General features: G+C 41.7%; 1 protein-coding gene across 1 annotated transcript in view; it reads right to left on the bottom strand.

The window, feature by feature from the left end:
* Positions 1–21,307, bottom strand: part of LOC129827993 (GPI ethanolamine phosphate transferase 2-like) — a 132,650-nt gene extending 111,343 nt beyond the window's left edge. Inside the window, exons 1-4 of the mRNA XM_055889377.1 lie at positions 20,844–21,307; positions 20,389–20,594; positions 10,514–10,723; positions 10,010–10,198 (exon numbers count right to left, since the gene is read on the bottom strand). Coding sequence (XP_055745352.1) covers positions 10,010–10,198; positions 10,514–10,723; positions 20,389–20,594; positions 20,844–20,997 — 759 coding nt within the window. The 5' untranslated portion in view covers positions 20,998–21,307. The remainder of the gene's footprint in view (positions 1–10,009; positions 10,199–10,513; positions 10,724–20,388; positions 20,595–20,843) is intronic.
* Positions 21,308–22,309: the final 1,002 nt, after the last annotated feature.

Here is a 22,309-nt window from a genome sequence, read left to right as displayed (position 1 = left end):
AGTGGTCGAGTTAAAGTTTTGGCTTAAATTGGCTTGAAAAACTATGGAAAAACTTGAAAATGGTTGTCTAGCTATGATCAACAACCAATTTGACAAAACTTGAAGAATTTTGAAAAGAATAATGGGAAAATATTGTCCAGGTGTGCAAAGCTCTTAGAGACATACCATGAAAGACTCCCAGCTGTAATCACTGCAAACTGTGATTCTAACATGTATTGACTCAGGGGTGTGATTACTTATGCATTTCATTTTCAATACATTTGTAAAAATGTCTCAAAACATGTTTTCACTTTCTCAGTATAGAGTATTGTGTGTAAACGGGTGAGAAAAAACAAACAATTGAATCCATTTTGGAATTCAGGCTGTAACACAACAAAATGTGGAATAAGTCAAGGGGTATGAATACTTTCTGAAGGCAATGTAGTAGGCTACAACAACGGACCTATTACCAGTGTTATCATACAGTCTAGCTCGAGATTCAAGTTCTGAAATAAGGGATTCTACGTTATTTATAATAAAGGGTAGGCCTACATGGAGAAAATCGGACCTCTCTTATCATATATGATCAAATGCAAATGCATGAAACAATATTTATTTTTCCAGTCAATGTAAATAGCTAATAATTTTTAGGAAGTGCATTTTCTTGGAAAAATAACTTTGCCCTGTGCTTCTCCGCCCATGCACTCTAGCTAGGCCATATAAGCTATTGATAATGTAATTGATATCACGCAACACATTTTAGGCAGACTTGATGTCCCGCACCCAGCAGAGAATTGCACTCGGCTTGCATTTTTAATAGGAAAAGGTCGGTGACCACTGTTCTAGTCTATATAAGCTATTGGCTGCTATTATTGCATTTGCACACTGCTTGGCTAGAATTTGTTTCCTTTGATGGTGTTTAATATGCAGCCATAGCCTGATCTACCTTGATTGGCCTCCGTAACAGTGATTAACACCAGAAAGCCTGGCCTCGTTGCACCCCCCTTTGGAGCAATGACTTTTGAACATCAACATTCCAACAATCTAACAAATAAATGTCATATATGCTATCAAAATAATAAGTATTTGGTTGTGTTTATGAAATCAAATGTATTTCAAAGAACAAAAGAGCATTTTCATTACTTTATGCAACTGTAGGCTACATGTACAAAATCATGGGCATTAATATAGAGTTTGTTCCCCCTTTGCTGCTATAACAGCCTCCACTCTTCTGGGAAGACTTTCCACTAGATGTTGGAACATTGCTGCGGGAACTTGCTTCCATTCAGCCACAAGAGCATTAGTGAGGTCGGCACTGATGTTGGGCGATTAGGCCTGGTTCGCAGTCAGCGTTCCAATTCATCCCATAGGTGTTCGATTGGGTTGAGGTCAGGGATCTGTGCAGGCCAGTCAATTTCTTCCACTCCGAACTCGATAAAACCAATTCTGTATGGACCTCGCTTTGTGCATGGGGGCATTGTCATGCTGAAACAGGAAAGGGCCTTCCCCAAACTGTTGCCACAAAGTTGGAAACACAGAATCATCTAGAATGTTATTGTATGCTGTAGCGTTAAGATTTCCCTTCACTGGAACTAAGGGGCCTACCCCAAAACCACGAGAAACTGCCCTATATCATTATTCCTTCTCCACCAAACTTTACAGTTTGCACTATACATTCGGGCAGGTAGCGTTCTCCTGGCATCCGCCAAACCCAGATTCATCCATCAGACTTCCAGATGGTGAAGTGTGATTCTTCACTCCAGAGAATGTGTTTCCACTGTCCAGAGTCCGATAGCGGCAATCTTTACACCACTCCAGCCGACGCTTGGCATTGTGCGTGGTGATCTTAGGCTAGTGTGCGGGTGCTCGGCCATGGAAACCGATTCCATGAAGCTCCCGATGAACAGTTCTTGTGCTGACATTGCTTCCAGACAGTGGTGGAAAAAGTACCCAACTGTCATACTTGAGTAAAAGTAAAGACAACTTAAAAGAAAGCGTCTCAAGTAAAAGTGAAAGTCACCCAGTAAAATACTACTTGAGTAAAAGTCTAAAAGTATTTGGTTTTAAACGTACTAAAGTATCAAAATTAAATGCAATCGCTAAAATATACTTAATTATCAAAAGTAAAAGTACTAATCATTTCAAATTCCTTAAATGAAGCCAACCAGACGGCATGATTTTCTTGATTATTTTACATTTACGGATAACCAGGGTTTGCAGCACTGTGACATTTGCAGACCTGCCAACCTGCACGCGGTTACAAAAAACGACCCTAAAATATGCAAAAATAGGCTTCTAGTTAGTACATTGTGGTTTTTGACTCAACCATCTGAGGTTGGAGATGAGCCAATCAGAGAACTTGGCTAGGAGAAATAATCTCTAGCTCTCCTCCAGCTGTTCCACTTTATACCGTCTTTCACAGAAGTTATGTTAGACTTTTAAAGATGACTATGCCAATGTTAATTAATCAGTTAATTAATCTCTAGACTCACTGTTACAGACCTATATCCATCCTGCCATCCCTTTCTAAAGTCTTCGAAAGCCAAGTGAACAAACAGGTCACCGACCATTTCGGATCCCACCGTACCTTTTCCGCTATGCAATCTGGTTTCCAAGCTGGTCACGGGTGCACCTCAGCCACAGTCAAGGTCCTACACGATATCATAACTGTTATCGATAAAAGACAGTACTGTGCAGCCGTCTTCATCGACCTGGCCAAGGTAAAGTTCCATCTTATCTCAGCTCACTGGTCACCATAGCAACACCCACCCATAGCACACGCTCCAGCAGGTAGATTTCACAGGTCATCCCCAAATCCAACACCTCTTTCGGCCGCCTTTCCTTCCAGTTCTCTGCTGCCAATGACTGGAACGAATTGCAAAAATCACTGAAGTTGGAGACTTATCTCCCTCACTAACTTTAAGCGTCAGCTGTCAAAGCAGCTTACCGATCGTTGCAGGTGTACATAGCCCATCTGTAAATAGCCCATCCAACCAACTACCTACCTCATCCCCATATTTGTTTTTGTTTTTCTGCTCTTTTGCACACAGTATTTCTACCTGCACGTCCTCATCTGCACATATATCACTCCAGTGTAAATTGCTAAATTGTAATTACTTCGCCACTATTGGCCTATTTATTGCCTCACCTCCTTGCGTCATTTGCACACACTGTATACAGATTTTTCTATTGTGTTATTGACTGTACGATTGTTTATCCCATGTGTAACTCTGTGTTGTTTTTGTCGCACTGCTTTGCTTTATCTTGGCCAGGTCGCAGTTGTAAATGAGAACTTGTTCTCAACTGGCCTACCTGGTTAAATAAAGTTGAAATATTTATTTTTTTAAATAAAAGTTATTGATCTATCCTGTTGATAAGCTGCTAGCTAAGCTGATAGCAATCAAGCTTACAAAGTTAGTCCCAGATGAGTTTTGCAATGGAGCGCTCTTTGTCTGGAGAAGTAAATGATCGGTCCCAGCGCTGTAGGAGCTATATCTACTACGCTTTGTTGCGGGACAATCTGGATCACTCCAGAACTCCATCTGGAGTTCCAATGTGGCAATTGTTTGCTTACTGAGGATTATAGGATTGAAGTGGCTTCCTTGATCAAGAGGGTCACCAGCCTACGTAAGAAACTGGGGGAAACGCAGAGTGGAATGGTTACCTTTTCTACGCTTGTGGCTGGACGGCGTTCACCCTTGTTGGATGCAACTCTGCCTTGTCGTTGTCCGACTGGCTGGTGTTGGCCAGACTTCATTCGCCAGAGGAGCCATCTCCTGCCTCTCCTCCCCAATCTGATAGCGAAGTCGAATGGGCATAGCAAGAGGAGCATGCAAATCAACGATAGTCGCATGTCACGAGCCATGGAAGCCGCAGACAGCAGTCTACCACAAAGCAGGCTACACTCCCAATGAGAGGCCCGGAGCGAATACAAACAGTGAATAGTTTTGCCACCCTGGAGCCTGAACTTCCTGCACCTTCGTTGCTGGGGGTACCTGTATCTGCGGCCGCTGTGCCTATTCCTTCCACTAAGGTTTTGAAATCGGCGTCGACAACCTTCCATCCCTGCTCTAGATCAAGCGAGGCATCTCCATCTGTCGGAGGCCTGCACCAGGCGATGGGAGCTACGGGCTCAAGTTACCCTGCCTCTCGCCCATCCTTAAAGGGTTCTCAGAATCCTGTGAAGCGTGGGAGTGGGCGGATTTCCTCGTCCTTGTCGCCAGCCGTGATTTTGGGCAGCTCTATGGTTGGAAAATGTGACTGTTCCTGGTGCAAAAACATTGTCCTATCCTGGAGCTCGAGTAAATTACATTACTAAGTTGGTCCCAAATGATCTATGTTCTTCAGGACATGGAAATCGATTATATCGTTATATCATGTGGGCTTTAATGACATTATGAAGGGCAGCTGAACAGTTGAAACTGGATTTTAAAGAGCTGATTTGATTCTCTGCTAGACACTAATAGAAGACCCATCATATCTGGCCCTGTGCCTCTTCTGAATCGTGGCATTGAACACTTTAGCAGTATTCTTTCACTTCACAGCTGGCTACATGATTATTGCAGCTCAATGGGTGTAACTTTTTTTGACAATTTCGATATCTTTTGGAAACAAAACACGTTTTATTAGGAGGATGGGATCCACCCGAATAATTTGGGTTCCTGGCTCCTTTCACAGCATTGAGACAATGACTTATTGGTGGCCCAAGCCCAGCTCAATTAATCTGGGGAAGGAAGCTCATCCTCCACTAACATAAATAACATGAGCATGTCTACTTCTCTAAAGCTTCCCAGTAAAGCAATGAAAACAATCAAGTATCCCAGAAAAGTGCTCAAAATAGCCCACGTTAACATATGTAGCTTAAGAAACAAGGTTCATGAAATTAATAACTTGCTAGTAACAGATGACATTAATATTCTGACTCTGAAACTCTGAAACTCAGTTTGATAATACCTTTGATGATACAGTGGTAGCATTACATGGTTATAACATCTACAGAAAAGACAGGAATGCCAATGGTGGAGGTGATGCTGTTAATATTCAGAACCACATTCCTGTAAAGCTTAGAGAGGATATCATGTCAAATACTGTTGAAGTAATATGGCTACAGGCTCATCTGCTTCACCTAAAGCCGATTCTTGTGGGATGCTGCTATAGACCACGAAGTGCTAACAGTCAATAAATGGATAACACACAGTACCAGTCCAAGCTTGGACACACCTACTCATTCCATGGTTTCTCTTTATTTTTACTATTTTCTACATTGTATAATAATAGTGAAGACATCAAAACTATGACATAACACGTATGGAACCATGTAGTAACCAAAGAAGTGTGTGTATTTTATATTTGAGATTCTTCAAAGTAGCCACCCTTTAGTAGTTAGTGAACCAGTCGAGACAGTCATTAGAGAAACCAAGGATGTTGAGTCTGCCGATAAGAATACCGTGATTGACAGAGTCGAAATCCTTGGCCAGGTCGATGAAGACGGCTGCACAGTACTGTCTTTTATCGATAGCAGTTATGATATCGTGTAGGACCTTGAGCGTGGCTGAGGTGCACCCGTGACCAGCTCGGAAACCAGATTGCATAGCGGAAAAGGTACGGTGGGATTCAAAATGGTCGGTGGCCTGTTTGTTCACTTGGCTTTCGAAGACTTGAGAAAGGGAGGGCAGGATGGATATAGGTCTGTAACAGTTTGGGTCTAGAGATTAATTGACATCGGCATTGTCATTTTTAAAAGTCTAACAAAACTTCTGTGAAAGACAGTATAAAGTGGAACAGCTGGAGCGGAGAGCTAGAGATTTTTTCTCCGAGCCAAGTTCTCTGATTGGGTCATCTCCAACCTCAGATGGTTGAGTCAAAAACCATAATGTACTAACTAGAAGCCTATTTTTGCATATTTTAGGGTCGTTTTTTGCAACCGCGTGCAGGTTGGCAGGTCTGCAAATGTCACAGTGCTGCAGTCTTTAATCCCTTCCCTTCCAGAAACTGTAGCTCAGATTGTGCGTTGTCCAACACTGCAGGTACTGGCTTCTCCTTTCTACTCAGGGAAGGCCAAAGTAGGAAAGAAGCTCTGGCTGCCTTTTTACCGTGGAGCCATGGGAGCCTGCGTTTCCTTTTCTCCCCATCCCAGCCAACCACTTTGCACGATGCGTCATTTCTTTTATCACGGCACCGACACAGAGTGAAGAAAAAGGATATCGCTAGTTCGGCAAGGCTATGAAAGTCACTGGAATGTTTTATACCTCGAAACTCGTTGAACGTCTACTAGTCATCTCAGCAATCTGAGGGAACATACTTTGTGGGTTTTTTCATTGAGCTTCTAAGACACCCTATGGGACCACAATGGGCTGTCTATATTTAGGTCACAACGGTATTGTGTAAAGAACAGCAGCAGGCTTTTACTGGGGAAGTTTGGAGCTGAGGCTTTCAAGAACATTTAATTCAGAGCTCCCTGTTGCCTAAGCGCAAGAGAGAGTAAGAGAGAGTAAAATAGCTACAAGGCAGGCGCGGTTAAATATGCACAAGAACACCGTTTCCAGTCATGATCCTATACATGTTTTTACAAGAAAACGACTGTTGAGTGCTTCAAAAGCGCTAATCATAACAGGACATTCTCCCACAAATAAATGATGATACTTGTCATAACTGACATCCTAAACCTTATTACAAAAGAATGAAAATAAGCAGGAGATTTCGTGGAAATGTGGAAATGGAAAGGTGCAGTTTCAATGTTTTGGGGCAGACAAAAATAGTACCGCATATCCTTAAAAACTGTTCTTAGAATCTTGATTGGAACAATATACAGTACAACGTTTGGACACACCAACTCATTCCAGGGTTTTTCTTTATATTTACTATTTTCTACATTGAAAAATAATAGTGAAGACATCAAAACTATGAAATATCACATATTGAATCATATAGTAACCAAAAAAGTATATTTTAAATTTGAGATTCTTCAAAGTAGCCACCCATTGCCTTGATGACAGCTTTCCACACTCTTGGCATTCCATCAACCAGCTTCATGAGGTAGTCACCTGGAATGCGTTTCAATTCACAGGTGTGCCTTATTAAAAGTTAATTTGTGGTATTTCTTTCCTTCTTAATGCGTTTGAGCCAATCAGTTGTGTTGTGACAAAGTAGCTGTGGAATACAGAAGATCGCTCTATTTGATAAAAGTCCATATTATGGCAAGAACAGCTCAAAAATGCAAAGAGAAACGACAGTCCATCATTACTTTAAGACATGAAAGTCAGTCAATGCGTAACACCTCAAAAACTTTGAAGGTTTCTTCAAGTGCAGTCGCAAAAACCATCAAGTGCTTTGATGAAACTGGCTCTCATGAGGACCGCCACAGGACAGGAAGACCCAGAGTTACCTCTGCTGCAGAGGATAAGTTCATTAGAGTTAACTGCACCTCAGATTACAGCCCAAATAAATGCTTCACAGAGTTCAAGTAACAGACACATCAACTATTCAGCGGTGACAGTGTGAATCAGGCCTTCATGGTCGAATTGCTGCAAAGAAACCCTTACAAAAGGACAACAATAAGAAGAGACTTGCTTGGGCCAAGAAACACGAGCAATGGACATTAGACAGGTGGAAATCTGTCCTTTGGTCTGACGAGTCCAAATTTGAGATGTTTGGTTCCAACCGCCGTTTCTGTGTGACACAGAGTAGGTGAACGGATGACCTCTGCATGTGTAGTTCTCACCGTGAAGAATGGAGGAGGAGTTTTGATGGTGTGGGGGTGCTTTGCTGGTGACACTGACGTCAGTGATTGATTTAGAATTCAAGGCACACTTGACCAGCATGGCTACCACAGCATTCTGCAGCGATACGTCATCCCATCTGTTTTTGCGCTTAGTGGAACTATAATTTGTTTTTCACAATGACCCAACCCACCTACAGGCGGTGTAAGGGCTATTTGACCAAGGAGGTGAGTGATGGAGTGCTGCATCAGATGACCTGGCCTCCACAATCACCCGACCTCAACCCAATTGAGATGGTTTGGGATGAGTTGGACCGCAGAGTGAAGGAAAAGAAGCCAAACAAGTGCTCAGCATATGTGAGAACTCCTCAAAGACTGTTGGAAAAACATTCCAGGTGAAGTTGGTTGAGAGAATGCCACGAGTGAGCAAAGTTGTCATCAAGGCAAATGGTGGCTAATTTGAAGAATCTATAATATATTTAGATTTACTTAACACTTTTTTGGTTACTACATGATTCAATATGTGTTATTTGATAGTTTGGATGTCTTCGTCACCCCCTCTTCAAAGGGGGTGACACACTAGACCCAAACTGCTACTGACCTATACCATTTCGAATCCCACCGTACCTTCTCCGCTATGCAATCTGGTTTCAGAGCTGGTCATGGGTGCACCTCAGCCGAGCTCAAGGTCCTAAACGACATCATAACCGCCATCAATAAGAGACATTACTGTGCAGCCGTCTTCATCGACCTGGCCAAGGTTTTCGACTCTGTCAATCACTACATTCTTATTGGCAGACTCGACAGCCTTGGTTTCTCAAATGATTGCCTCGCCTGGTTTACCAACTACTTCTCTGATAGAGTTCAGTGTGTCAAATCGGAGGGCCTGTTGTCCGGACCTCTGGCAGTCTCTATGGGGGTGCCACAGGGTTCAAATCTCGGGCCGACTCTTCTCTGTATATATCAACGATATCGCTCTTGCTGCTGGTGATTCTCTAATCCACCTCTACACAGACGACACCATTCTGTATACTTCTTGCCCTTCTTTGGACACTGTGTTAACTAACCTCCAGACGAGCTTCAATGCCATACAACTCTCCTTCCGTGGCCTCCAACTGCTCTTAAACGCAAGTAAAACTAAATGCATGCTATTCAATCAATCACTGCCCGCACCTGCTCGCCCGTCCAGCATCACTACTCTGTACGGCTCTGACTTAGAATACGTGGACAACTACAAATACCTAGGTGTCTGGATAGACTCTCCTTCCAGACTCACATTAGGCATAACCAATCCAAAATTAAATCTAGAATTCTTCCTATATCGCAACAAAGCATCTTTCACTCATGCTGCCAAACGTACCCTTGTAAAACTGACCATCCTACCGATCCTCGACTTCGGTGATATCATCTATAAAATAGCCTCCAACACTCTACTCAACAAATTGGATGCAGTCTATCACAGTGCCATCTGTTTTGTCACCAAAGCCCCATACACTACCCACCACTGCGACCTGTATGCTCTCGTTGGTTGGCCCTTGCTTCATACTCGTCGCCAAACCCACTGGCTACAGGTTATCTACACATCTCTGCTAGATAAAGCCCCGCCTTATCTCAGCTCACTGGTCACCATAGCAGCACCCACTCCCACTCACTGGTCACCCCCAAAGCCAGTTCCTCCTTTGGTCGTCTTTCCTTCCAGTTCTCTACTGCCAATGCCTGGAACGATCTCTGACGCTGGAGACTCATATCTCCCTCACTAGCTTTAAGCACCAGCTGTCAGAGCAGCTCACAGATCACTGCACCTGTACATAGCCCATCTATCTACCTACCTCATCCCCAAACTGTATTTATTTATCTTCTCCTTTGCACCCCAGTATCTCTACTTCCACATTCATCTTCTGCACATCTACCATTCCAGTGTTTAATTGCTATATTGTAATTACTTCGCCACCATGGCCTTTTTATTGCCTTAACTCCCTTATCTTACCTCATTTGCACTCACTGTATATATACTTTTTGTTTTCTTTTGTTCTACTGTATTACTGACTGTATGTTTTGTTTATTCCATGTGTAACTCTGTGTTGTTGTATGTGCCGGATTGCTATGCTTTATCTTGGCCAGGTCGCAGTTGCAAATGAGAACTTGTTCTCAACTAGCCTACCTGGTTAAATAAAGGTGAAATAAAAAGAAAAATACAGTATTATTCTACAATGTAGAAAATAGTCAAAATAAAGAAAAACCCTTGAATGTGTGTCCAAACTTTTGACTGGTACTGTACGTGTTATTTTGCTATTGAAAAGTCGTCTTCTATACCTTTAAGATGAGGGAGCCATGAATCTTCTTGAGGATGTCGTCCATCTCCATTAGTTTGGGCTGGATGAGGGAGCTGTGGGGTCCACTGATGTGGCCGATGTGGTCCAAGCCCAGGTAGTGCAGGATCAGAATGTCCCAGTCGTCTCTCTTCAGCGTGCCGTCCAGGTGACGAGTCACGTTGTTGTCAACCTGGGAAGAGTCAGCGGGGACATGTCAACACAAAATACTAACACCAAGACACAATCCAGATTGTGTCATTGTTTCTGAATCAGACCTTTGAGAAACTCTTTACGTATAGTATGTAAGAAATATTATGTAATAGAAACAGATTAAAGTTGAGCTAATATGATACGGAATCTTGGGAAAAAAACTTTTCGTTCACTTGGCATGGCATTCCCATGTAACTAACAATGACAAAATCACATCAAACAAACAAAATCAATGAGAGTGCAAAGATTAAAGGGCATGACCCTGACCTTCAAACAGACAATGACCATGACTGACCTCAGTGTAGTCGGACACAAAGAAAGAGGTGGTGCCGTCATATTCCATGAAGTGCTTGGGAAAGAGCTTCACCCAGGTGTCGTCCCCATAGAACACCATCCGCTTGCCCGCCGTCTTGGCCTGCCAGATGAGGTTGTCCTCCAGCAGTGCGGGGGAGTTCAGGTTCATCACCACGTCGATGAAACCTGGGATACTGCCTGTGGTCAGGGCCTAGAGGGAGCAGGAGGAGGAGGGCCAAGGGAGTTTGTCAATCTAGGTACAGTACCAGTCAAAAATTTGGACAGCTACTCATTCAAATGTTTTTTCTTTATTTCTTCAATTTTCTACATTGTAGAATAATAGTGAAGACATCAAAACTATGAAATAAAACATATGCAATCATTTAGTAACCAAAAAAGTGTTAAATCAAAATATATGTTATTTTTGAGATTCTTCAAAGTAGCCTTGATGACAGCTTTGCACACTGTTATTTCATATTTTTGACGTCTACAAATGTAGAAAATACTCAAAATAAAGACAAACCCTGGAATGAGTAGGTGTGTCCAAACGTTTGACTGGTACTATATGTAAGCTAGCAATAGGCTAATTGTGCAACATAATTGTCAGGTGTAGTCAGCAAATATCATCGTTATTCAAAGTATCAGTGTTATTTCGTTACGCTGGCATCTCCATTTACCTAACTGTAATTTGCAGTAAAACAAGGCTAACACCGGAGCTACAGCAATTACAATGGGACACTGGTGTAAGATGGTGTTCAAAGCAATCACTGAACGACACATTTATTTACGATAAAAAAAATGAAATACTGTAGTATGTAATGAGAATACTTTCATAATAGTAGCCTGTCTATGAAGGATTGATAGTGACTATGACTATTTATTGTATCACATAATGTTTTACATAATGTTGTGTCCTCCACAGCTAGTTAAAGCCAATAAAGAAACCCATATAGGCCAAGATGTTGTTGGCAGTATCTCACTAGCCTGTCACAAGCGAGGCATATCAACATGTTTTCACTCTGAAGTGTTTACAGCAACCCTTTGCATAATCACTGTGATCTCTCACAATCAGGCATTCTGGGGCAAATAACCTTGAGCCAGCCTCACAGAAGGAAGCAAACTAGTCTAAACTAAACTATGATATGGATTCCATGCCTTTCTTTTTCCACAAAATTGTGTCTCGTGCTTTGGCCCATTTGCACATGTCAAAAGCACAGTGTCAAAAGCACCTGCTGGCCTTTGTAATTCAAGCAAAACTATCAGAATTATCTACATTTAAGGCTGTTGCATGCTTCCCAGTTGAAACAGTTTATGGATATATTATGACAACATTATGTGATGTTTTTGTTCGTTTCGGTGTTCCGGCAGGGATTTTCTGGCTGTTCGAGACAACTTTTCATGCATATCATTTCACTTGAGAAATACGGCACAAAACATCTTAATTAAACTGTGCGACTAAAGCTTAACGTATGCTTCCCAGTCACAACAGTTTCAGCGTGTATTACTACAACATTTTGTTGTAATACAAAACTCGAACACGTTCTAAAGTGAATACTGGAACAATATTTCTAACATAGAACGTGGAGAATGGTCAGAGGCGATCTAAAGAACACTAATGTCATTTTGTTTGTTATTTTGTGATGTCATAAACAAATGTATAAAGGAAATACTTTAACTTGGAAAGTATACACGCTATATTTACGAAGTAACCATCCTCTACGTTGTGTGTGAAATATAAAAAATTATGGAAGTGTTTTTCTTAAGAGAGGGATATGATTCAAGGAGCCATAAGAGACAATTGTTTTACATAAACTTTGCACAGTGACATGTCACACCCCTACGTGAGGTCAGAGAGCGTGTCAGCCTGACGGAATCGCCCTTTTGAACAAACTGTATAAAATGATGGGTTAAGAATTAACATACCAGAACAGAGCGACTTAGGAGGTGCAGCTCACGTTTAAAGGGGTTTGACATCTGAATCTCAACTCGAGGTAGAGACGATACACTCACCTCCCGACTGGTATGGCTAATTAGCGGTCCTAAGTAAAATATCTAAAAATGTGAATTTAAGTGGGACCATTCTATTACTCTGTTCAAGCCATCGTATTATGCTACTTTCATCACCCCACTGGGAACCATCGACACGGCTGGCTAGCCCATCTTCAAAGAAGCATCTTCCTGGTGAATGGAAGGAGAATAAACTCTGTAGTTCTTTTCAGGACTACACGACAAGTCACCGGATATCAGACAACTTCAGAGAAGAACAACAGTAGATGACTTGTTGGAACCATTTTTGAAAAATCAGAGCCTTACAAGCGTGCGGCGAAAAGGCCCAACCCCCTTTCCAGGATGAACCGGTTCCGAGAGAGATACACGCATTTCAAGTAAATACATTCATGATTTTACTCCAAGCGGACGGCGGTTCGTGTGCAAAGTACAAGAGTACTATAAGTGAGAGTAGTTTCTAAAATGTACCAACGTTAACTTCTTATGGCTGGGGGCTGTATTGAGTAGCTTGGATGAATAAGGTGCCCAGAGATGCTCAGAGTAAACTACCTGCTACTCAGTCCCAGTTGCTAATATATGCATAGTATTATTAGATTTGAATAGAAAAAAACTCTGAAGTTTCTAAAACTGTTTGAATTATGTCTGTGAGTATAACAGAACTCATATGGCAGGCAAAAACTGAGAAAATGTTCAACCAGGAAGTGGGAAATCTGAGGTTGGTGGTTTTTCAACTCATTCCCTATTGTAGATACAGTGGGATATTGGTCATGTTGCACTTTCTAAGGCTTCCACTAGACGTCAGTCTTTAGAACCTTGTTTGATGCTTCTACTGTGAAGGGAGGCCGAATGAGAGGGGAATGAGTCAGAGGTCTTTACTGGTCTGCCAGTAAAGCCTATTTGAAATAGGACACTGTGGTGGGATTAACAAGAAGCGTATCTTTAAAATGGTGTGAAATACTTGTATGTTTCAGGAATTTTAATTATAGGATTTCTGTTGATTTGAATTTGGCGCCCTGCACTTTCACTGGCTGTCATATTGATCCCGTTAACGGGATCTCAGCTATAAGAAGTTTTTAAGTGTCTCTGTCATTCTCTCTTTGTCGCCCTCTCCATGTCTTTTGTAACAAGCAGCCATATTGTTATCAGTCCGCTAGGGACCTGATTTTAACGTATTAAGTGTGTATGTTCATCCTGTGATACCATTTAGTTTGCTAGTAAATAAATAATTAAACCAATTTGTGTAGTACTGAATCATAAGTAAGTCTCTGGCTTTTGCAGATGCAAGGAGGTTACGAATGATGATATGATACGAGGTTATGACTAATACAGTGGGGCAAAAAAGTATTTAGTCAGCCACCAATTGTGCAAGTTCTCCCACTTAAAAAGATGAGATAGGCCTGTAATTTTCATCATAGGTACACTTCAACTATGACAGAAAAAAATGAGAAAAAAAACCTAGAAAATCACATTGTAGGATTTTTAATGAATTTATTTGCAAATTATGGTGGAAAATAAGTATTTGGTCAATAACAAAAGTTTCTCAATACTTTGTTATATACCCTTTGTGTGCAATGACAGAGGTCAAACGTTTTCTGTAAGTCTTCACAAGGTTTTCACACACTGGGGCTGTTGCTGGGCAACATGGACTTTCAACTCCCTCCAAAGATTTTCTATGGGGTTGAGATCTGGAGACTGGCTAGGCCACTCCAGGACCTTGAAATGTTTCTTACGAAGCCACTCCTTCGTTGCCCGGGTGGTGTGTTTGGGATCATTGTCGTGCTGAAAGACCCAGCCACGTTTCATCTTCAATGCCCTTGCTGATGGAAGGAGGTTTTCACTCAAAATCTCACGATACATGGCCCCATTCATTCTGTCCTTTACACGGATCAGTCGTCCTGGTCCCTTTGCAGAAAAATAGCCCCAAAGCATGATGTTTCCACCCCCATGCTTCACAGTAGGTATGGTGTTCTTTGGATGCAACTCAGCATTCTTTGTCTTCCAAACACGACGAGTTGAGTTTTTACCAAAAAGTTCTATTTTGGTTTCATCTGACCATATGACATTCTCCCAATCTTCTTCTGGATCATTCAAATGCTTTCTAGCAAACTTCAGACGGGCCTGGACATGTACTGGCTTAAGCAGGGGGACACGTCTCGCACTGCAAGATTTGAGTCCCTGGCGGCGTAGTGTGTTACTGATGGTAGGCTTTGTTACTTTGGTCCCAGCTCTCTGCAGGTCATTCACTAGGTCCCCCCGTGTGGTTATGGGATCTTTGCTCACCGTTCTTGTGATCATTTTGACCCCACGGGGTGAGATCTTGCGTTGAGCCCCAGATCGAGGGAGATTATCAGTGGTCTTGTATGTCTTCCATTTCCTAATAATTGCTCCCACAGTTGATTTCTTCAAACCAAGCTGCTTACCTATTGCAGATTCAGTCTTCCCAGCCTGGTGCAGGTCTACAATTTTTTTTCTGGTGTCCTTTGACAGCTCTTTGGTCTTGGCCATAGTGGAGTTTGTAGTGTGTCTGTTTGAGGTTGTGTACAGGTGTCTTTTATACTGATAACAAGTTCAAACAGGTGCCATTAATACAGGTAACGAGTGGAGGACAGAGGAGCCCCTTAAAGAAGAAGTTACAGGTCTGTGAGAGCCAGAAATCTTGCTTGTTTGTAGGTGACCAAATACTTATTTTCCACCATAATTTGCAAATAAATTCATTAAAAATCCTACATTGACTTTTTTCCCATTATTTTTGGCTGTCTCTCATTAGTTCATAAGCCTAAACTTCAGGGCCTAACTGTACGTGTGCTAAATCGCCTACATGCCAATTGCTTTTGGAAATGGGCTGAAAAGGTTAATCATGTTGATCCACGGAGGCAAATAGGAGCGGAATTCAACAAGAGAAAAGCTGCGAAATGGAGAGTTGAAAATAAAGAAAAGGGCCAGAAAAGTCATGTTTGGGAAAGATTTGGTGAAGTGGTAAAAAAATATGTTTTACTGTCACATACACCGGATAGGTGCAGTGAAATGTGTTGTTTTACAGGGTCAGCCATAGTATGATAGCAGTGTCGGCTATGTTATGTGTGATGGTTGTGAGGTACTAAACAAATTTGACTTCAAAATGGCCCTATGGCACGTCAAGGCAACAGAAGGCTACTGTTTAGATGGGTTCAATGGAGACTGAACACTGACTGTACACTGAACACTGACTGTAACATATAATGACAAAAGAGAAGCTGCATGTATCTAATTCTAGACTAAGTTGACTAACAAATAGCCTACCAAAATGTCAGAAATTATAAGCAGAAACAAATTTCAAGTCAGGCAAAAGAAATCCTGCATCCCCTCTGTCAATTTTTTTTCCTGCAGTCTCTGACTACAGCGCATTTTCTATAACGTTTCAGGCTATCAATCAAGTTAGAGTAGCTAGCTTGTCTAACTATCTTAGCTGGCATGACTGCTGGCAAGGTTGGTAGACTGTAGAAAATAAGCAAGCAAAAACTAAATTGGACTGAATAAGGATCACATTCCTTTCAATCTTTTACCCGGATTTAGCAGTGATGCACAGAAGCATATTTAGTGTCTTTATAAAAAAGAACCATCAGTTCTTTTTCATCACCATACAGACAGCTCAAGAGGTATGCTTAGATATGCAGGAAAACATATGCAGGAAAATCCTATATAGCCATCCTCACGCACTCTGTGCCCCCTCAGGTTTTTGGGGTGTATGATGCCCCTGGTTCAGCACCAAAGGTGGTCCAAATGGATATCTTTAGATCCCTACTCTGCCACAGCTTCAAACCCTGATTGGAGGTAAGGTATGCATCATTTTCAAGCGAGGCCTACATTGCAAAAGTCAGCGAATAGTTCAGATCGATGCTTAACTTTTGATCTTACGTAGGATATCTACACAAACTCTCGAGGGACAACATCCGCCTATCCATCTATGATGGTTCACTTGGCAGCTCACACGAACCAACACAACCCTCCGTCTGTGACAGAGAGCTCAGTTGAAACCTGCACCGTCTCGTTCTTAGATGTGGTAAGAAAGCGCACACTCAAATCAGATTCAAGAGAAAAGTTTGTCTCAAGCAGGGTTTCTGACGATTTCATCATTGGTAGGCTGGGAAAAACCGCAACACTTGTTGAGGAGAAGCTCCCTTTCCTGCAGAGGATATGACTGGTAGGCAAAATAAATATGTTGGTTGAGCATTGGAGTCGATGGAGAGAAGATCCAGTTTTGGAACCTGGTGGAAGAACAGAGGAAACCCTTGACTGAGCTCTGGAGGAAGCATAGACCTGACACAAAAACATATTAGTCTGTGTCAGAACCAAAGTGATCCTCACCAGTATGTTAAGGGAACACGCTGGAACGCACCATGCATTATTAAGGCTTAGCACTAAGGGAGGGCCTTGAAAATGCAGCTAGCATTGTATGTTAAATAAGGCGGAGTCAAAGACTGGCGAAAAAAAGAAGTGGGTCCAATAAGTGCACTCTCAAAGCATGATGTGGTTTAGCCCGAAAACACGTGACCAAATGCTGTGGTGCTGACTTGCTGCACCCTCGACAACTACTGTGATTATTATTATTTGACCATGCTGGTCATTTATGAACATTTGAACATCTTGGCCATGTTCTGTTATAATCTCCACCCGGCACAGCCAGAAGAGGACTGGCCACCCCTCATAGCCTGGTTCCTCTCTAGGTTTCTTCCTAGATTTTGGCCTTTCTAGGGAGTTTTTTCTAGCCGCCGTGCTTCTACACCTGCATTGCTTGCTGTTTGGGATTTTAGGCTGGGTTTCTGTACAGCACTTTGAAATATCAGCTGATGTAAGAAGGGCTATATAAATACACTTGATTTTGATTTTTGATTTGTGTTTGGGATAACGACTAAATATTAGGTATTTTGGATGGTTGGTTGGTTCAGAGTCTTAGTAATGCAGATCATATGCTTTCTTTTCCCAGGGCATTTTCATATATTTCTAAATACTCTCCAAAAACCAATATTATTTTCCCCCGTCCATGAGCAATTGTCATCTTCCTAATTTACTAAATAGAATGACTACCCACGCACATCACTACGGGTGAACAAAGCAACACAAAGGAAAGGTACATTGAGATGAATATGTCAAATTTATCTAAAGCAAAGACAGAAAGAAAAGCACCCCACTTCTTCCCATTACAATGGAATTAAAAGGCGAATAATGTCTGCGACGTATTGATTGAGTTATTGATTGAGTCAAAACCTCTTCCTCATAGACCCACTCATCCATATTGGCATTTCCAAATGCTGCAATTCCTTGCTGACCCTCATGGAAGTTGTGTCCAACTTAGGGTCATCGTGAACAGACAGGTCTTCACTATTTTGGCCCAGTTTCCCCAGAGTTAGCCCAGGCCTATTAAAATGTGTTCAATAGAGATTCACCAGAATTCCTCTCCGCTAGCTTTATGTTCTTGTTATAGTGAAACCGACGGCTTAGACAATCGGCCACAAAAAAAAACATATTTTCTCATGTGTCCATTCCAATGAAAGGATATGTGAGGAAATTTTTCAGAATCCGAAAACTACCACTGGCCACCGGAAAGTATTTGGAATGCTAACGAGTTCAATCTGAGCAGGTGTGGAGCAATTTGTCAATCTGAGCAAAAGAAACCAAATATTTCCTCCACACAGAACAGTGTTTTCAACAATGCAACCTAAGGGAATGTGCGAAAGCCTTGACCCCGTGATAAGTAGAGATGAACTTTCATTTACAACTTTCTCAACAGAAGTGATGAGCAAACGGGTCATTGTCGATGATGCGTGCAGTCACACTGGCCAAAAGTTCATCATCGGGGAATCATGAAGCGCCACTAGTCCACTAGGGCTGTGGTGAGCTTGTGTTCACTCACTGGTCTTCGCTTAATAACATACGCTTCACCTCATTTGGGTAAAGAGTTATTCAGAGTTATTAAGTCTGCATCACACGCTACTATCTGCAGTATTTGAGACAGCAAAGCCAATAAAGTGTGGTGACCCTGAAAAAGGCTTCCAAGAATAGACAGAGGTCAAAATACAAACTTGGTCTTCACCTCAACAATTACCAGTAGGCCTATGTTTAAATGGCCCCAACTCCACCTTTGACAAATGAACAAACCCCACACAATCTAATCTATAAGAGAACTCCCTGTCTGCAAAGCAAAGGTCTTCCCAACACAGCCTAGTCGGCCAAAGTTAGTGAGTGAGCATAGTCGGTGATTGGGTCTTCTGGACGCACTGTGGCTTTACCTGCAAAGGCATTGTTTTGTCCTGAAAAGACTTTCTCTTATCACTTAAGTGGGCGGGAGATGTGAAAATAGTCAAGGAATTGGAATGGGACTCTGAGTGCGTGTGCGAGCGCAGTGCCAGTTCCAGGTACAAGCCATATAAGTGGTCGCTTAGGGCAACCTAGCGCTCGGCTCAGTCGGGGTCTCAACTTACTATTTAGAGTTAGAATAGTAGAATACATCAGGTGAAATGTCCACATTTTGTTGTGCATAAGCGATTATCTTGTTCTGAAAATCACTCAATTAGCTATGTCAGGTAACTATTTTTTAATTGGTAGTTAGTCTAGCCAGCTACTGTATCTAAACCTGTAGCAATCATGGCCGAATACCAACCAGGCACACAATGCACGTGCCCAGGAGCCCTGAACTCCAGGGGGCCCCCATTCATTTTGTTAGTCATTCTCACTCCAATATCATATTAACATGGCATAAGTCATTACAAAATGTGTAGAATTGTAGGAAACCTGCTTTAAAACTTGAATTTCTCTCTCCACCGTCAAGCGGTGGGCCACTAAAATGTTTTGTCGCGAGGTGGGGGGCCCAAAGGCTAGAGCCGGCCCTGTGTGTGTTTGTACATATTATCAACAACAGGAAACTGGGCCTAAGTCACGCCATTCCCGTGTGCCTCAAAACACAAGGGCAGCAATACACAGCGTACAATTCAGCCAGTATATCCACTGAAATATTTATTTTCCTCAACTATTCACTCAATTACATCCCTCCCCAAACTGCCTTTTCTGGGATGTATTTCCTGTCACACAGCCAGAGGCTGGCTGGTGTACTCCTAATGAATGGGCTGTGTCTCTGGGTGATTCTGATTTGGGTTAGTTGGCCGTGTCATACCAGTTGATTGGGTGCACTGCAGTGATTTGGAAAGATGCAGCATTCCATGATGGCACACTTGCACTGCCACCTTCTGGTATGAATGAGAACGTCTCAATACAAAGATGTGCCAATTGTTGTTTACTGCTTATTCAGGGTAGGCCCTTTTTTTGGCAGGTGTTGAATTAAAATCTATGAATGATCTATTAGGCCCAATTAGCTATGGTAAATGAGCATTGACATTTTGAAAGTAGCTATAGAGTAATTTGATCAACTGTCAGAAAAAGGTGGTAGGGTACACATATTCTGTGTCTCTTTGAACCACATACCACACATGTCATTAAATCTATAGCTAGACTAATACTCATAAGTATGTATATTCAAATAGATCTATAACAAGACAACTGTTGAAACAGTGTCTCATTTTGAAGATGATTTCAAAGAAAAAGGATTATTAGGACTTTTTACTCAAATCAATGAATCAACCAAAACTCGACATATGTGCCCAGTTAGTTCAACACACTTTATCCAAGGTTTTGAACCCAAACACATGACAAATCACAACATTTCACCTGACACTGTCACGATCACAAAGCAGCATTTTCAAGGTAGAAAAGATCATCCTGCACACAATATTACCTCTGCACACTTATTGCAATATTGTGAGTTGTGGGAGTTTTCTTTTTCTACAAATAACTGCACCACAAATGAGAGTGAGTTATGGTGGTGTTTTACTTTCGTACCTTGATTCGGGGCATTGTAACTGTAGGAGGTCTTGCCTTGGCCACAAAGCTGTGTGTGGAGCCCCTCTCCACTAGGTGCCTTGTGTACGGCATGTACTTTCTCCCATTGGGACCAAACACAAAGTCCTCCCTGAGCGCATCGATCAACACTATCACCACTCTCTTAAAAAGGGGGTCTGGGACCTTGGACGAGTTAGGGGAGCTCCCTGTAAATGCCAAAGAAAATGCCACAGTTACCAACACATTATAGGTATTGTAGACAACACTGAGGAACAAATGGGTAGGGTAACATTTATTCTGTGGGCAAAAAAGAAAAACTTTTTTGACTTATCATTCAAGCAAGTAGCTAGCTATCCAATGCAGAAAATCAATATAGTCAGCTAAGAATAACAGTACCACTCTAATTGTAAGTATAACTAGCTAGCCAGAGAGAAAAGAATGTCAACAAAACACACCTGTGAAGGGTTCAGCCGGAAGATCTGACAGCTTGCTTTTCGATGAAAAAGATGATTTGACAGGGACTGGGAAAAATCCCCTAAGAAACAAGGCTACGCTTAATACTTGGAGTATGAGACAAAACGAGGCAAAAACCGACGAACGTACCCTCATTTTGCTGACAGGCTAGCTACCTAGCTAGTTGACTGCTATGACATGAAAGGATAAACGTTATCCTTGACAGCAGTGTTTGATTTAATCCTCTGACTCTTGCATTACAAGGAAGTGGCTAGCTTGACGTAATGAATGGCTCACCCCAATTTGCAAAAAAAAAAAATCGATTAACAATAACAAAATGTATGTTTTTGTGGCATATTCATCACCACAGAAAAACATTTGTTTCTACCATTTGAAAATGATGCTTTCAGGAACTGGAGCTGTCAACTTGGTTCCGGGTTGGTTTAAACTAGCTACGGATAGCCGGATCAGTCAAACAACGTAACTGGGATTTGTGTGGACTTCGAGAATAATTACGATACATCCAGAGAAATATGCTTTGGAAATATTACATGTATTGATATTTGTGATTTTTTTAAATAACTACAAGTTTAATGTATTTAATTCTTGTGATATGTTGAATGGTCAAAATAGAAAATATTTAGTTTGGGCTCCCGAGTGGTGCAGCGGTTTAAAGCACTGCATCTCATTGCTAGAGGCATCACTACATACAGCCTGGAATCGAACCAGGGTGTATCACAACCGGCTGTGATTGGGAGTCCCATAGGAGGGCACACAATTGGCCTGGGTTTGGTCAGTGTAGGCCGTCATTGTAAATAAGAATTTGTTCTTAACTGACTTGCCTAGTTAAATTAAGGTAAAAAAATGTAATATTTGGTAAGAACAGATAACAGTTTGTGGAGCATGGTTTACTGTAATGTTTTTGTAAAGCTTTGAGGTAAAATTGTCCCTACTACAGATCTGAGATCAGCTCCCTTCCCAAATCATAGCCTTAAAGTTAGAATCGGTATGTCATTTCTGGATATGTAATTGTACAGTATATGTACCCATTGATTATTTAAGCAATAAGGCCCTAGGGGGTGTGGTATACAGCCAATATACCACAGCTAAGGGCTGTTCTTATGCACGACGCAATACAGAGTATACTTCAAACCCTCTAGGTGCCTTATTGCTATTATAAACTGGTTACCAATGTAGTTAGAGCAATAACAATACATGTTTCGTCATCCCCATGGTATACGGTCTGATATAACACGGCTTTCAGCCAATCAGCATTCAGGGCTCGGACCATCCAGAGTATAATGAAGAATATAACTTGTAAATGCATCATGAGCTTACAGTTCAATTGTCATTCCTCAACAGAACCCAAAATATAAGCTTGTTTAACTCCAATGGTTGTAAACAAAGTAGATGTAAACAAACACTGTATAGCACCAAATCATGGTTAAAACTATAATTTTAATATCAT

The sequence above is a fragment of the Salvelinus fontinalis genome, chromosome 29, assembly GCF_029448725.1.
Source record: "Salvelinus fontinalis isolate EN_2023a chromosome 29, ASM2944872v1, whole genome shotgun sequence".
Classification (NCBI taxonomy): domain Eukaryota; kingdom Metazoa; phylum Chordata; class Actinopteri; order Salmoniformes; family Salmonidae; genus Salvelinus; species Salvelinus fontinalis.
The sequence above is the reverse complement of the archived record's forward strand: the minus strand, read 5'-3'. Positions and strand labels throughout refer to the sequence as shown.